Source organism: Fusarium musae, chromosome 5 (assembly GCF_019915245.1).
Source record: "Fusarium musae strain F31 chromosome 5, whole genome shotgun sequence".
NCBI lineage: Eukaryota > Fungi > Ascomycota > Sordariomycetes > Hypocreales > Nectriaceae > Fusarium > Fusarium musae.
This window is the reverse complement of record NC_058391.1, coordinates 3484663-3500127: the sequence shown is the minus strand read 5'-3', so window position 1 is coordinate 3500127 and position 15465 is coordinate 3484663. Positions and strand designations below refer to the sequence as shown.

Sequence of the window (15465 nt, the reverse complement as noted above, 5' to 3'; positions counted from 1 at the left end):
CGTCGTCATCGTGCACGTGTCAAAGCCCGAACTGAGTCTCTTGAGGCTCAGTTGAACGCGACGCAGCAAGAGTTGCAAGCCGCACAGGCGCGCATCCATGAGCTTGAATCTTTTATTACTGCGAACCGGCCCTTGTTCTTCTCTGAGCAAGGCGAGCTTCCAGTCGGGCTGGGGGCATCCAATAGTGGCTGTGGTGAACCGACGCTCACAACCCTCGATGAGCGTTCCAGGCAACAGGATCCGGATAGAAATGCTGTAGCAAGATTTCTTGAGGTAGCACCAACTGATGAGATCGCGTCTGCTATGTTTTCTACGGTTCAGCATTACGATAAGGACGATAAACTACCCCCAGTCGCGGCTGGCGAATCGACAACCCTCTGTCGCGTGGCGTATGAAATCATCGAACAGCATAACATGGCTGGCGTTGAGCCATGTGAGATAGAGCATTGCCTCCAATCAGGCTTCAGGCGTCCGACAAAAGAGGGCGAGGGATGTAGGGTCGAGACCACGATTCTGTACGCGTTGATTGATCGCATCAGCCCTGTCTGAGCATTGTCTGGGGTAGGGGAGCGAGACGGGTACTTGAGTCAAAATTTGCGACTCTCTCCGCACCAATAGCTATTCCTCCGGATTCGGAGATCATCCCCGAATAGCTCAGCTGGAAGAGCGTTCGGCTGTAATTGTTAATCTGACACCGAAAGGTCACTTGTTCGATCCAGGTTTCGGGGATTCATTTTTGCATTTTCAGCGAAAGAAATGCTTTGTTAATCATGGTTTGCTGTTTGACTTGACTTTTTGCGTTGTCAGGGTGAGCAAGGGTGCAAGCATATTGTGTATGTTTGAGTGGTCTGTTATATCAGCAACATGAGTACATGTGCGACCCGCACCAAGCAGTTAAGCCGCTAATGGTGGTTGCATGGTCATGGTCGAGTTAACCAGCTTTGTTTGCGATGAGGCACCTGGACCCACACCACCGAACTCCAGGGTAAGCTCAACTGGAGCCTAAATCGACAACCATGGATCGCGATGTTGTGCTAGATGATGGTTTAATTACGTTGAGAGACAACTGCAGCATTATTTAACCCACTTTCTCATTGATAATAATGTCATGGAAAGTCCAAGCGGAAATTCTTGCCCGTTTAATTGTCGGTTCTAAGAGGCATCAAACTTACCTCAGTTGGGATCGATACCTAGTGGTGTCAGTGGCAATTCAAGGAAGATTACTCCGTAGGTCCGTCCCATTGACCCGGGTCCTGTAATCGAGAAGAGACCATCCAAAACTTAGGGTGACTTATCTTTCCAACTCGTGTTTAGTATCATATTCGTCATGATGTTATCGCCTGAACCTTCGCTTGGACCTTCCCTCCTATTATCGCAACACCTGGGACTTATCCGATAAGAGATAAAGACCTGATAAAAAAGCGGACCAACCCCGCGTCGAAGTCGGATAACCAAGTCTCGGCCAAGCACCGATTGGCTCAAGATACAAACCTTGATTGTCTTCGCTTGGACCTTCACAGTCGCGTTCTCAGACGGAGGAAAATGACCTACCCCGTGGGGAAGCCGCGATAGCGGCAGGAGGGGACTGTCAGTCCTGGGATCGGCATATATAAGTCAGTCACTCGTCGCCTTCAAGACCGACTTTCTTCCTTCCCTCCAGCAATTCAACTCAGTAACAATGGCCGACAACAAAACCATGGTTTCTCCCTCTGGCAGGGCTCCATCACCTCAGCCTTCGGTACGAGCTGCTGATATGAACATAACAAGAGATGTCCCAAGGTGGAAATATATATGGCACCACAGTTTGACCCAGATGATTCTTCTGAGCATTCAGGCTTTCTGTGGTCCTGCCATGTCTGATGCCATTGCTGGTTAGTCACTGCAGTCGAAGCTTCAACGTACAGTTACTGAATTCTTGCAGGCCTCGGTGGCGGTGGTCTCGCAACTCCTCAGGTCTCCAACATCTCGACAGCCCTGCGATATGCTGCCCTTGCCTTTAGTATGTATTCACCAGATGTTATCGGTACAGCACTAATACAAATGTCCAGCCTGCTTCATGGGAGGCCCCATCGTGAACAAAATCGGAGTCAAATGGGCTTTGGTGATTGGCTCTATGTCCTTCCCCATCCAGGGCTCTGCATACTACTGCAACAGCAAGTTCGGCAACCAATGGGTCAGTACCCCTCCGTGCACGACTCTCCAGATAGCTGACAGTTCATAGTATCTCATCCTTAGTGGCGCCATCGGTGGCATCGGTACGGGCTGTTGGTATGTCGCCGAAGCTGGTGCTATCATGACTCTTGCTCCTTCAGGAGCGCGTGGTAAATACTTGGCACTCTGGATTGTGTCGCGAAACCTTGGTCAGCTGGTTGGTGGTGCGATTAAGTAAGTATGCTCGGTATCTGGTCATGAAGTTTGCTCACATTTTATCCTTAGTCTGTCGAAGAACCATGAGAAAGGTGTTAGTGGTGGAGTCACTCCCGACACTTACATTGCCTTTCTCATCATTGAGTGTCTAGCGTGAGTAGAATTGCGTACAGTCATCTTCAACAAGTTTCTAACTTGATCATGTAGCCTGCCGTTTGCCTTCATGATCACCCCCTTTGAGCATGTCATTCGATCGGATGGTACCAAGATCGTTACTACCGAGACCCTCTCTACCAAGCTTGAGGTTAAGCGCATCGCAAAGACCATGACCTCGCGACTTATCATTCTGTCGTCGATCTGGGCGGTCTGGTCTTTCTTCTATAGGTGCGATTTCCTCAATATGAAAAAGAGAACTAGGATCTAACGCTTATGTAGCGGCTCCTGGTCAACCTATCTCGGGATCCACTTTACCGTTCGTGCCCGCGCACTTTCATCGCTCATCTCACCATTCTTCTGCATGTAAGTCAGTCGTGAGAGTAAATCTGGCAGTACTGATGTGGACACAGCGTTGGCTGCTTTGGTCTCGGCTTCATTCTAGATGCTAAGAAACTGGCACAACGTCGTCGCGCCCAGATCGGCCTTTATACTGTTGTCATTCTCAACGTTGGAGTCTACATCTGGTCCATCATCATGCAAGCTCGATTTGATCGCAACGACCCAGGAGCTATCGACTGGGACGACAGCCTCTTTGCTACCTCCTTCTTGCCATATTTCTTTGTGCAGACTACTGGACCACTGTCCCAATCGTACATGTACTGGCTTCTGTCATCGTTCGCGACCGATGCGCAAGGTGAGATATAGACAGCATGTACTCTAAGACATATAACACTGACGCCTTGTTCAGAGAACGTCCGGAATGGAGCTGCGTTCCGATGTCTTGAGGCCATTGGCCAGGCTATCGCATATGGCATGAACACTCAGACGAAGAGCGATCCGCTCGTTGGATTGTAAGTATTTGACCTTCCACATACAATTTGAAGGAGCGCTAACATAGTTCAGCTGTGTGACCTTTGGCCTGTTAGGTGCCTCGCTTCTGCCCATGATCATGCTGGTCAACACTACACCCGATAGGATCCCCGCGGACGAAATTGCGGAGCAACAGGCGGCACTCGGAGAGAAGTTCGCAGACATCGAAGGCCAGGCCGTGATCATCGACGGAAGCTCCACCAAGAAATAACGAGGCAGGTTAAAATCTTGTTATCAGTACTTGGGGAGCAAGAAAGCATCAGTGTGCTACACTAAACTGGTCTAAAGTTCTGCTAAGATATATTAAGTTTGCCTCAGCCTTTTCATCTTTAGGGAAAGAGTCCTCAGTTTTATTGTCTCCTCTTGCGAGTCCATAGAGGGGATTACGGAACAATGGTTTGAGTATCATGTATGTATTTTGAGTAATATGTACTTTCAATAAAGCCAGCAAGTCTTCTTGAGCCTTTTCAGGTAGCAATCTGCCCTTTCCCATCATGGCCATCCATCTTGATAAATATGTAACGCTACATCAACTTGGCTGGCAATTTACAGACCAGTCAGACCAGCAACGATACCAGCCCAAGTCTCACGGACAGTAGCCTGGATCTGGCTGGCGGGCAAGCTGAAGCCATAGGTACCGCGGTCACGGAGCTCGATGGTGTAGGAGTACTTAGCCTTAGCAACACCCTGGATGTAGTCGAGACTGTCGCCAGTGGTGGCATACAGAGCGCGGCAAGAGTTACCAGCAGTGTAAGTCTGTCCAGAGTTGCTGCGGATGGCGTTGGTGATGCGGGTACCGACGGTCTTGAGGGCGGCCTCCTCAGGGGCGACGAAGCTGCAGTCGTAGCCGTAGGCTGGAGACATCATTAGTATTGATCAAGAGAACTTAGGGAATTGCGGGAGAACTTACGCCAGAGAACGTACTGTCCATAAGAGTGGAAGTCAACGTAGAAAGTGATGCCCTTGCCAGCAGCAAGAGAGTCAATTTGACCCTTGATGGCCTTGAGCTCAGGGCTGTCACCAGCGGCTTGTCCCTTGTAGGTCTCGTCACAAGGGTTGGTAGAGGCACCACCAGTGAGCTCCCACTTGTAAGGCCAGTTACGGTTGATGTCACGGCCAACACATGAGTTTCCAGAGACAGTCTGTCGGTTCTTGCGCCAGAGACGGTTGGTGGTTTGGGTGTAGACGAAACCTGTGATTTGGGTTAGACGAGTTGGAGGAATGTCGGATGAATGAGGCTTACCATCAGGGTTGACAATGGGGGTGATGTAAAAGTCGAACTTGTCGACGATAGCCTTGACAGCAGAGTCGCTGCTGTACTTGGTCAAGAGCTGGTAGGCCATGTACTCGGCAGTCTACTCAACCATTAGCTATTGTTCACATTACAATTACCGTTGAAGCAAACTTACCATGGTGGCAATCCACTCGCGAGCGTGGACAGTTCCGTGGAAGACAATGGCGGGCTTGGATCCCTTACCACCGCTACCCCAGATGTGAATACCAGTAAGAGCACGACCCTGGAAAGAGTTGCCAAGAGTCACAATCTCGGACTGGCTAGGGAAGCTAGACTGGAGGTCCTTCAGGAACTGGAGGTGATCAGCGTAGCTGTGATAGGCGGTGAACCAAGATTCACTGGGGACTGCGTATATGTTAGCTCCTTGGCGTTTCATGCGTTACTTGGAATACTCACCAGCGTAAATCTCAGAAGTCTCCTCCTCAGCAAGAGCAGCACCGACATCCTCAACGAGGACAGTGGTGTCGGAGGCAATCTTAGTGACGGCATCGATGTTGTCAGGAGAAACAACAATGTCGAGCTCCTCCTTGGCACCAGGGTTGAGAATGGTAGCAGAGAGCTTGTTGATCTCGGCTACAGCATTCTTGGCGCCCTTGGGAAGAGTGACACGCAGGCTCTTGAAGCCGTTGTAGTCAACCTTCTTGGAGCTGGGAACAGCCGTGGCAATAGCCAGAGGGAGGAGAGCGAGGAGAAGAGAGGACCGCATCTTGTCAGTGAAGAAGGATGATTTGAGGTGCGGGGTGATGGGCTTCACAGAGCGGCCGTGGCCTCAAATTTATAGTTAGCCAAGACGAGATATCTTGATACTATAGTCCGATCAGCAGACCGTCTATCTCGAAGAACTTCTGTGAATGATGCCATGCGGACGATAGCTTCAAAAAAGGTAGGTGATATATGTGATACAACAGCCCAGGCACGGAAGCTCCCATTTGCCTTTCCCAAAGGGGCAGCTAGATTTGGCAGCACCCCTGTCGGTTGGTGCATTATCGCTGTGATGTTAGTTTGGCCGGCAGTGCAAAGGTTCCTGATCATCTCTACGCGCTGGGGAACCAGCGAATCGGGGCACAGTATGTATCGGGATTGGTGACTACTAAAGGAAAGTGATGACGATCTTCGGTAGTCTAGAAGCTTTTTTGATATGCTTAAAGTCCTAGTATGTGCGATGTCCCGATGCGGGCACGGACGGTTATAGTCGAGACCTTTTGCTCGCCAGTTTATTCGTGACGCAGTGTTTATTGGGCTTTAACTGTTCTAAGACGGTGCATTGAAGTAGAGTGACTTTGGTGATGAACCTTGACGAATGGAGATAACGAGGGGAGGCCAAGTGGTGGGTGGGAGCACTAAGAGTTCGTAAACGTGTTGCGAGGGGCAAAACTAATTGACTGTGAAAATTAGTAACATCTTTCATGATGTATCTATAGGTAGAGGTGAACTTTGAGGTTGGCTTAAGCTTATAGTATGGACTGAACCATAGCGTATAGCCGTTGGGAGATAAGATAAGAGAGACATCATCGTAGGAATCCAGAGTAACCCGAAACAGGAAGGCATGCTGACATTCTCCCCGCAGCTCATGGAAGTCAGAGAGCAGAGAGCAGAGAGCAAAGTATCCTGATCAAACAAACCTTAGTCTCTATCCCTTCCCCCGAAACAAAACATAGTCTCGACCTCCCATCTCGATCTTGCAGCGATAGCTCAGCGCCTGTTATAGGCCTTCGTTATCAGGTCCTGCTCGCCAAGAGGTACCCCGCCGACGCCACTAAACCATGTCCGTGTCACCCTCTCAATCTCAATCTCAATCTCAATCTCACTCCCAATCGCCACAGGCGCCCTCAAGCTCCGAATCTGACCTGGGCCCGCTGTCGCCGTGGTCGTGCCAGCGATGCAGAGTGCGCAAGTTGAAATGTGATAGGGTGTTGCCAATCTGTGGCCGATGCGTCAAGATTGGCGAGGTCTGCGATTATCCCTCGGCGAGGAAGAAGCCGGTTATTAATCCCGCCAACAGACCGCGACTTCGGGATATGCAGAGTCGCATCCGTAAGTGGGAGTGGAGACAGCTTCACTGAAACTCAGGTCATTGACAGTGTTTGTAGGAGACTTGGAGGCTAGATTAGAAGCACAGAGCAGTCCACCGGAATTGCAGCCATCCAGTACCAGCACAGAACTCGTCGACACTGGCCGATTCGAGGGCCTGCCGCCTCCTCATTTAGTGGATGAACTGTAAGCCTCACGGATGACCTATGAGGCTGAAGAACTAATTTGAGGTGTCAGAACATCCATATACTTTACCAAACTTCAGTCCGACTCTTTCATGATCCATGGCGAGAGATACATTGCATCACTCTACCGGCCCGCTCATATGCAGCCACCAATGTGCCTGCAGTATGCCATCCTAGCCGCTGGAGCAAGTGCATCGCCGACCTACAAGCACATGGCTGAAGCATTTTATGTGAGAGCCCGCCAGTACATTCAAGCCGATGAGATGAAGGTAAGCTATCCTAGGAGCGATCTCTCCAGCATGACATTGACCAAATCAGAGCGACAGTGATCAGATATCCCTGTCGCATTGCCAAGCTTGGGTTCTCATAAGCCATTTCGAAGCGCAGCATCTCTGGTTCTCAAGAGCATCAATGAGTATCGCCAGAGCCATCCGGTTAGCCCAAATCCTCGGGCTGCACCGACTAGATGGGAAAAACGCAGCTGGCCTGACACTCCCGATCGCGCTGGACTTCACTGAGGAGGAAGAGCGCAGAAAGACCTTCTGGGTCATTTTCACGACTGATCGTATTACAAGCAGCACAGGCGGATGGCCGACCATGATGGACTGGAGGAGTGTGAGTATAGCCAATCCCCCAACCTTGGATCCAAGCACCTGACCCAACTAGATACAAACGCGACTCCCATCATCTATCGATGCATTGCTATCAAATACCCCAATAGCCACGCTGACTCTGAGACAAGCCCTAGGACAGGGTATGTACGAGCTCTCTACAAGCGCCTGCAGAGTAGTCGCAGTCCATCTCTTCAACGAGTGCTTCAACTTCTCCCGAAACGTCGAAGAAGATGAGGACAACAATGACTGGCACCAACTGCAACAACTCGATGAAGCAGTTACAAATGCATTTGCGACATTGCCGTTAGATCTCCGGTGCCCAGAGAACATGGAAAGCCCTGAAGCTGTGCTCATCAATCTTCAGTTACATACGGCCCTGATATGTATTCATCAATCTGCGTTGACAAGATCGCAGGTGGATATGGCTGCGCTTCCTACTACGAAAGCGAGAGTGATGGAATCGGCAGTTCAAATAATGATCACTGTGGCGCTGGTCACGGACCTGAATACCAGGTTCCGCAATCCGCTGGTCTCGTTTGCATCGTTCATCGCGGCATCGTTTTTCTTGTCCGACTTCCTCACAACTGGCGATCTTCAAAGCGAGGCGAATTTTACAGCTCTCATGACTGTCATGGTCGAAGTAGGGAAGAACAACATGTTTGCAGCGTCTTTGGCTGTTCGACTAGCGCAGACGTTGAGAGCGTCTGGTGTTGATCAAGAGACTGCTGGAAAGGTAAGTTGCGACTTTAATTGTGCTGACTTTGCGCTTTGGCTGACACCATTCAGGTCCGAGTGATGATGGCTGATCTTAATATTGATCATCCAATTCCAGGCCAAGAGGATAAAGATAATGGGATCGTGATATTATGTCCTACTGCAAGTACGCCAGAGCAGGTCGATTTGGATCATGGAATTATTTGGCAGTAGGCTGAAGCTAGGTTGGCCGTTCACCAGCGCGCGCATTAACAAGATAAGCGATTAGATGCTAGTCGCTGGTCATCATGTAACGAAGTCCCGTAAGATGGTCAAGCCAGAAAGTCAAATTCTATTTGGTTGATATCGCTTTTCTATATACGCTTCCAATGCTAAGTGATTAATTCTAAGTATGGTCTATAAATGTGATGCAGTAAGGTCCTAAAACATTCTTCCATGCAAGAGTTTTTGAAGATTTGTCATATGCGAGGACAGCGATTAAACATGCTCCCGCTCAGTGTCATGGGCTGAGATGGCATCGTCGGATAAACGACCAGACCACAAGTCGATTTCGTGGGCTCGCAGAACCTTGGTGCGGTAATAAAGCTTCCAGGCGATGATGGGAACGATGAAGATTGGGATGCCAACGTAAGAAGCAACGAAATCAGCGGTCTTCCAGTTGCCCTTGAGGAAGACAGGGAATCCGGCAACGAGCGTGATGACGATGGAGCCAATGCCTCCGAACCAGGCAGTGTAGGGTTGCCAAGGGGCCTTCCATGGGAGGGTGTTACGGTCGATGCCTTGCACCTTCATGGCGCGATAGAAGCGGATGTAGCAGAAGCAGAGTGTTCCCCATGCAATGAGGCCCGCGACTGTGCTGAGGTTGAGAAGCCAAGAGAAAGCCTGAGCAGCGCCACCAGAACCAAGACCTATTGATTGTTAGTGCGACATTTAGAGATAAATATGGCAGATCGACTTACTCAGATAGGCCAAGGGTCCAAACAACCAGGCAGTGATAACTGCTACGTAAGGAACACCATTCTTGGTGGTGCGGGCGAAGAACTGAGGGAGCTGTCGATCGGTGGTCATGGCGAGGATCATACGTGAGCCAACCCAGCAGTAAGAATTACCAGCAGACCAGGCAGAGACCAGGATACAGGCGTTGACGATGGAAGGGAGGACCTTGATACCAGCGGTCTGGATGGCGATGACCCATGGGGAACTTTTAGCGTTACCAGACCCAGAAACTAGGTCAGCATTGCGCGGATCGACGATTAATCCAATGAGAAGAGCCCCAAGGACGTAGAAGAAACCGATGCGGTAAGTGACGCGGTTGGCGGCCTTGGGAATAGCCTTGTGAGGGTTGACGGACTCAGCGGCGGTGATGACGACGGTCTCAACACCAACGAAAGAGAAAGAAGCATTGACGAAAGCAGAGAGAAAGCCGAGGAAATGTCCAGTTGAGCCAGTGATGCCGTTGTAATCGACCCAAGCACCAGGGTTGTTCCAGTACTTGAAGCCAATGGACTTGTGATTGGGACCACCGCCAGCAGTGATGACAATCGCGACAATGACGAGACCGAGGAAGCAGAGGACCTTGATACCACCAGTGACGACTTCAGTCTCACCGAAGAATCGGACGCTCATCAAGTTGATCCATAGGATGAGAACCAGACTGATGGTGATGACGACGGCGGGAGTGAGATCGGTCCAGTAGCTGACGAGAACGGCGGCGGCTGAGCATTCAGAGGCAATGGCGATGGTGTAGCAGTAACCGTATGAGATGGCGAGTGAGAAGCCGACTGAAGGGTCAATGAAACGAGTGGCCCAGTGAGGGAATGAACCAGCAGTAGGAAACTATAGTTACAGGTCAGCACCATCACGACGAAAGCTGTCCGAGGGATCTTACCAGTGTCGCTAGCTCAGAGATACTCTGCATAACACACCAAAGAACGGCGCCAACGACGATGTACGCCAGAAGCAGGCCAGCAGGACCAGCGCTGGCATAAGCCGAACCAGTTCCAATAAACAAACCCGTACCAATACCACTGCAAAGACCAATCCAAGTGATGTGATAGTCCTTCAGCCTTCGCTGCGTAGGCCCATGACCTCCCGTGTTGAGAACAGGCTTCTCATCATCGGTATCATGGTTCTGCACCACGGGCGGAGCAGCCTGAATAGCATCAACGTCAAGACCCTTATTAGACGTCATGTTGATATCAGCAGAGAATGTGGAGAGAGGAGAAATATCCCATCCGCCAAGGAACACCAGATCTTTTTGTTTCTGTATTTAATCTCGGTACTATCCAGTTTTTTCTTCTTTTTCTTACAAGGCTCCGATTGCGCAATTCGAAGTTTTCACTGCTAGCGCGCGGTGTCCCCTAGAGCGTAGTGAGAATGGGGAAGAATATGGGGCTTGGGGACAGCTGATGTGGAGTTTCTAGCGGCGAGAGAAAAAGTCTAACCTCCACTTGTCGGCTTCTGGGCTCGTTAGGGGGCGAATGCAGTGGATACGATGGCGAATAATCACCTGGAATTGTCTCGCCATCTATTTGTTGGTACTTGGTAGCTGTTGGTCAGGGGTCCAGTGCGGCTCATTACGTAGGATATTGATGTTGCACCATTTCTATAGACGTTAATTGATGGGTAGGCCGATAAGGTTCATGCGGGTTTAAGTTTCACGAAAAGGTGTCATTATGCCTGAGGATGGTGTTTCAGTTGAATCGGGTGATGTTTGGTCGCATACATTTGTTCTAGAAGGAATGAGACAAGATTAGTGAACAGAATAGCTAGTCATTGACATGTTTCGTATCTGATAGACCCAGACAAGACATTCAGCTTGAACATGAATTGCGCCCATGTCTTGTGCATTTGGGGAATGTTCACTAATACCGCGGCATTTCAGGCAACAGGGTTCTCGAAAATCAGATCATCAATTTGGTCATCAAGGTAAACACAAGCACTCGACAAAGGAGACCTTCCCATCCAGTATAACCAGTATCTCAGTCGCTGTACTCAGAGCTGGAAGAGCTATAGCTCATCATGAACGATGCACAGTCCGAACAATCCTCTGTATGGGGATCAATAGCATCAGTCCACAGACGCAGAAGATCCCCCAGTCCAGACTTGACAGTCTCCTGGTCCGGGACACACTCTTCCGAGAGGCCGAGCAACTCGACCATCTCACGATAGGTCTCCTTCATCTCTTCGCGATACTTCTTAACCGGCGGAACGTAGCCCATGGGCGGCGGGGGTGGATACATTCTGGGCCGAGGTGGACCAGGTGGAACTGGAGGTGGCCACATCTTGAGGGTCAGTGTCATGCCGGGACGACGGACTGAGTCCCAGGTTCCAAGCATGACCGCTAGACCATCTTGGGTGCAGAGATCGTAGCGACCAGCCATGACCTGATGAGCAATGCCGGGGGCCCAGTTGGTTTGAGTCATGAGATCTCTCATCATCTGCCACCAAAGATTAGTTCTGATTCGTTCAAGTCATTCTTGTCAGGGCTATATACCTTGTAAGTGGCACAAGATGTGTAAGGCAACTCAAGCCTTCTATCTCCATCATCCAGATAGATCGGTTCAAACTCAGCACCCAGCTTGAAGTAGAGAGTAACATTGAGATCAGGAGCATAATGGAAGCCAGACCCTTTGTCAGCTGCCTTCTGCGAGTCTGACTTCTTGGCGATCATGGCGACAAGAGTCATCTCACGGGTGCTCTTGCGCTTTGCGACAATGATGGCATTGTCGACATCCTGGCGAACACTCTGATCGAGTGTTGAGTATTGCTCGACAAGATTAGGGCGACGTTTGAACAGACGACTCGAGGTTAGTTTGGAGAGGTTGGCTTTGAGTTCCTTGTCGTCTAGCTCGAGTCTCGTGATGAGTTTGTTTGCGTGGCTCATGTCAAGGACGAAAGCCATGATGTCTTCATTCTTCCAATCCTCTTTGGGACTAGAAGAGAAGAGACGTTGAAACCAGTTTCGAGACGAGTTGTCAGGCTCCTTTTTCTCGATAGTGTTCTCAACGGTAACTTCTGAAGACTCTTTCTCAGTTTCGACAGTTTCAGTCTTGGCCTTCTCATCAATGCTGTCTCCGTCGATCACTGTCACGCGGGGAGGAAGGACAGCGGTACTTGTCCTGTACGCGATATACAGTCAGTAAGATATTATTGCTAACGAAGGGAAGATACTGACGTTGACGTTGAATAAACACTTCTGACGTCGTCGAATGAGGGCTTTGGTGAAGGTGCCTTGTTGTAAGCAGCTCGTCTTCGGTTGTAAGACTTGTAGTACATCACGCGCCTTTCAGCGACGTTCTCAGCAAAACATCGCAGGGAGTTTTCATTCTCCCAAGCGCCTGGGGAACGTATCATAGTTCTGACTCGTCAGCAGCTGAACTGTAGAGGAAGAGAAGGGAGTTACTGACTCCATCTGAAGCCGAGCGATACTGCCAAGGAGATAACGCAGGACAAGCTCGAACTTGACTTGCTTCAACTCCTGCTGGCAAATCTTGAATCGCGGCTCCAGCCAGTTCCAAGCCTCGGTTCGCCAAACACTCATGTTGGCAAGGCAGGCCAAGAGCTCCTCAATCTGCTCAGCCGACACAGTCTTTATATCTTTGTCTCCACTGACGCTTTGTGTCTTCTTAGCGATAAGGGTTAGAACTCCAACATAGATAGCCCTGCATTTGGCAGCAAACAAGTTGATGTCCTTCACACATGCTTCGGTGAAGACCTTGTCGTTCTGCTGGATCAGATCATGAATCTGACGAATGGTCGAAGCAGTTGAGTTGATCAGAGACACAAGCTTTGGGAGTCGCTGGCGAGACTTGCGACATCCTTCAGAGTGCAAGTTGAGTTTACTCGCGAGACTTGTACCCAGCTGGGCAACAGCATCAAGGGAGTGGTCAGCCATCTTTAGACAATGGCTCTTGCGGCTCGACAGACCAAAGGAAAGTCACTCGAAAACTCGGGGTTTCAGCTCCCTTTTGAACTTCACTTTCCTCCGTCCTCCTGCGGGCTGACTGCACAATGGTGCGGTCTCACTGAGGCCCCTCGTCCACTAGTGTGGAGGCTTAGCCACTCAGAGAAGTCTTAGTTGCACTTCTGCCTTGATTACCATGCAGAGTTGATTGACCAGCGTGTCATGCATAAGCCACATAATTATTGATTGGTTTTGACAAGATTGAAATATGCCTTGTGTCAGCCGCACTGCTTTCCATGTATGGCAATAGCACTGATAAACTTGCAGCCACTGGTGGGTATAAGACATTGTATCGGTGAGTGGTAGCCAATCACTTTAGTAATTGCGCAGTAATCGTGATGTTATGCATTGAGACAGATTTGACTTTATTGGGGCGTAGAACTACGAAGGAAGGGAATAGGATGCCGGATCGGAATACATCCAGATTCGCTATATGAATCAGCCTGGACTATTCTCAAATCATGTGAGCAGAACTGATAAGTTCATAAGGCTTGATACGTATAGCATGGATAATCTGATTGCCATAACAATCAACTTCAAATCGTGTAATCGGGTCGGTCGCAGCTTGAAAAAGATGCCAAGGATAACTTTGTTGAATAGAAAACTATAGTGTAAGAGTGAGAACAGCCGTAAAATCATGGACAGCCAGGTTGAATAACCTGAAGAAAGCTGCCCCCTTGAACAAACGATGAAGACGTGATGACACTGTAAAGGCTTAGACGCGCCTGGAAGCTTTCTTTAGAACAGTAGTGTTATGAAAATGGACCTTGAAACTGGGTAGTAAAACTGAGTTGACGTCTGGCGAGCAGTGTCAGAGCAAGACTCTATGAACATGAGTGGGACATCAAGTGAATGCTGGCCAGCCAAGCAAGAAACCACAGAACAGAGAGGTGCCCAGTGCCAATTGAAGTGTTGTTGACAGGATCAGTGCCAGTGACAGTGGCAGATGCAATTCGATGCTTCAGTCTCTTCCATCTCATAAACAAATTCCATCTCTCAACTTGGACCTTCAACCATCTTCTCTTTTCACACAACCGCAACCGCAACCTTGACAACAACTCGTGAGTAACTTGACAATATTTCAACAACAACTCAATAACACCTTTCAATATAGTCAAACAGACAATTCGATTCCATCCACCTTACAGTAACGACAAAACCGACACACAGTCCACCCGCCCGTCACATCCAACATGGGTCGTGAGGAAATGCAGGCCCGTCTCAAAGAGCTGGAGACAGAAAAGTCTGTTCTCGAGTGGGCTCTTGAAGCAAGCCTTCACGAGAAGGACGTCGACACCGACAACGAAGACAACAAGTCCGAAACTTTGTCTACCTACACTATGGCAGACCTCCCAGCCTCGAACCCTCAAGTGGATGAACCCCTGGTTCATGTTTATCCAGATGGTCCCATCTCCGATTCCGAGTCTTCTATCTCGCTTCACAGCACTGACTCCGTAGCCTCTACTATGGCTCGTATCAAGTTCACTCCCACCATGCCGGCTCACCAGACCGTCCAGTCTGACCCTGCGTCTTACCGCTACGATGGTACTGGAGTGTCTGAAGATGGCTACGAGGATGAGGAGACCATCCGCGGCTCTACCATTGGTATTGAAAAGGAAAAGGAAAAGGAAAAGGAAAAGGAAAAGGAAAAGGAGGATCCGGAGGACACCACTGCCACTGATCCGAACTCTCCTCTCAACATCACCAACCCTCATCCGACCCTTTCCATCTCGACCAAGTTCCTTCAGAAGGCTATTCTCAACAGCCGCCAGCGTGGAAGTCCCTATCTCCGTTCATTCCTCCACCGGAAACCTGTCGACGGCAAAGCAGGTGAATGCACCGAGTGGAAGTGGATTCCCTTCCTTGTCTTTGGTGCCGCAGCTGAGCTTGTCGCAACCAACATTGCCGAAGGCGACATCGAGATGATCTGCATGAAGGACACTCGCTTCACCACCATGATTCAGAAGAACAAGGACATGTTTGAAGACCCTGGAAGCCTTGGTGCCAAGTCTGCTCTCCTTGAGGAGCTCAAGCCTGCCTTCAATCGTCCTGAGGCTTGGGGCTTCCGCGTCTTGGTCTGGCGCGTCCACTCTTCGGAGAACACTGTCTACATGGACCGTGAAGGCTACCCTGTCCCCGGAGAGGCCGGCACTCTGCCATTTGATGGGCCTGAGAATTGGAAATAAAGGCGACTGTGAGAAGGATGTAGACTGAACAGAGAGCCTGGACATCTCCGTATGGACAAGCTTTAGCTTGTGATGGCGCTGG

General features: G+C 49.9%; 6 protein-coding genes and 1 non-coding gene across 7 annotated transcripts; 4 read left to right on the top strand and 3 right to left on the bottom strand.

Annotated features, from left to right (window-relative positions):
- The first annotated feature begins 643 nt into the window (after positions 1–643).
- J7337_007524 lies at positions 644–729 on the top strand. The gene has a single exon. It is a non-coding gene; the product is annotated as a tRNA-Tyr (tRNA).
- Positions 730–1678: 949 nt separating this feature from the next.
- J7337_007523 (uncharacterized protein) lies at positions 1679–3604 on the top strand (the record flags this gene model as incomplete). The annotated part of the gene is made up of 9 exons (XM_044825172.1): positions 1679–1871; positions 1922–1999; positions 2049–2173; positions 2222–2385; positions 2437–2520; positions 2575–2751; positions 2934–3217; positions 3272–3374; positions 3427–3604. The coding sequence occupies 9 exons, from the start codon at positions 1679–1681 to the stop codon at positions 3602–3604; spliced, it is 1386 nt and encodes a 461-aa protein (XP_044680829.1).
- Positions 3605–3939: 335 nt separating this feature from the next.
- J7337_007522 (uncharacterized protein) lies at positions 3940–5393 on the bottom strand (the record flags this gene model as incomplete). Its single annotated transcript, XM_044825171.1, has 5 exons — positions 3940–4247; positions 4304–4585; positions 4637–4748; positions 4803–5032; positions 5084–5393. 5 exons carry the CDS (start codon positions 5391–5393, stop codon positions 3940–3942), a joined length of 1242 nt encoding a protein of 413 aa, XP_044680828.1.
- Positions 5394–6705: 1312 nt separating this feature from the next.
- J7337_007521 (uncharacterized protein) lies at positions 6706–8444 on the top strand (the record flags this gene model as incomplete). The annotated part of the gene is made up of 6 exons (XM_044825170.1): positions 6706–6721; positions 6778–6893; positions 6984–7172; positions 7222–7518; positions 7657–8250; positions 8304–8444. 6 exons carry the CDS (start codon positions 6706–6708, stop codon positions 8442–8444), a joined length of 1353 nt encoding a protein of 450 aa, XP_044680827.1.
- Positions 8445–8708: 264 nt separating this feature from the next.
- On the bottom strand, positions 8709–10422 carry J7337_007520 (uncharacterized protein; the record flags this gene model as incomplete). Its single annotated transcript, XM_044825169.1, has 3 exons — positions 8709–9139; positions 9191–10067; positions 10120–10422. The coding sequence occupies 3 exons, from the start codon at positions 10420–10422 to the stop codon at positions 8709–8711; spliced, it is 1611 nt and encodes a 536-aa protein (XP_044680826.1).
- A 790-nt stretch (positions 10423–11212) lies between these two features.
- On the bottom strand, positions 11213–13128 carry J7337_007519 (uncharacterized protein; the record flags this gene model as incomplete). The annotated part of the gene is made up of 4 exons (XM_044825168.1): positions 11213–11671; positions 11728–12352; positions 12409–12516; positions 12641–13128. 4 exons carry the CDS (start codon positions 13126–13128, stop codon positions 11213–11215), a joined length of 1680 nt encoding a protein of 559 aa, XP_044680825.1.
- A 1262-nt stretch (positions 13129–14390) lies between these two features.
- On the top strand, positions 14391–15383 carry J7337_007518 (uncharacterized protein; the record flags this gene model as incomplete). The annotated part of the gene is made up of 1 exon (XM_044825167.1): positions 14391–15383. One exon carries the CDS (start codon positions 14391–14393, stop codon positions 15381–15383), a length of 993 nt encoding a protein of 330 aa, XP_044680824.1.
- Between the last annotated feature and the right edge of the window lie 82 nt (positions 15384–15465).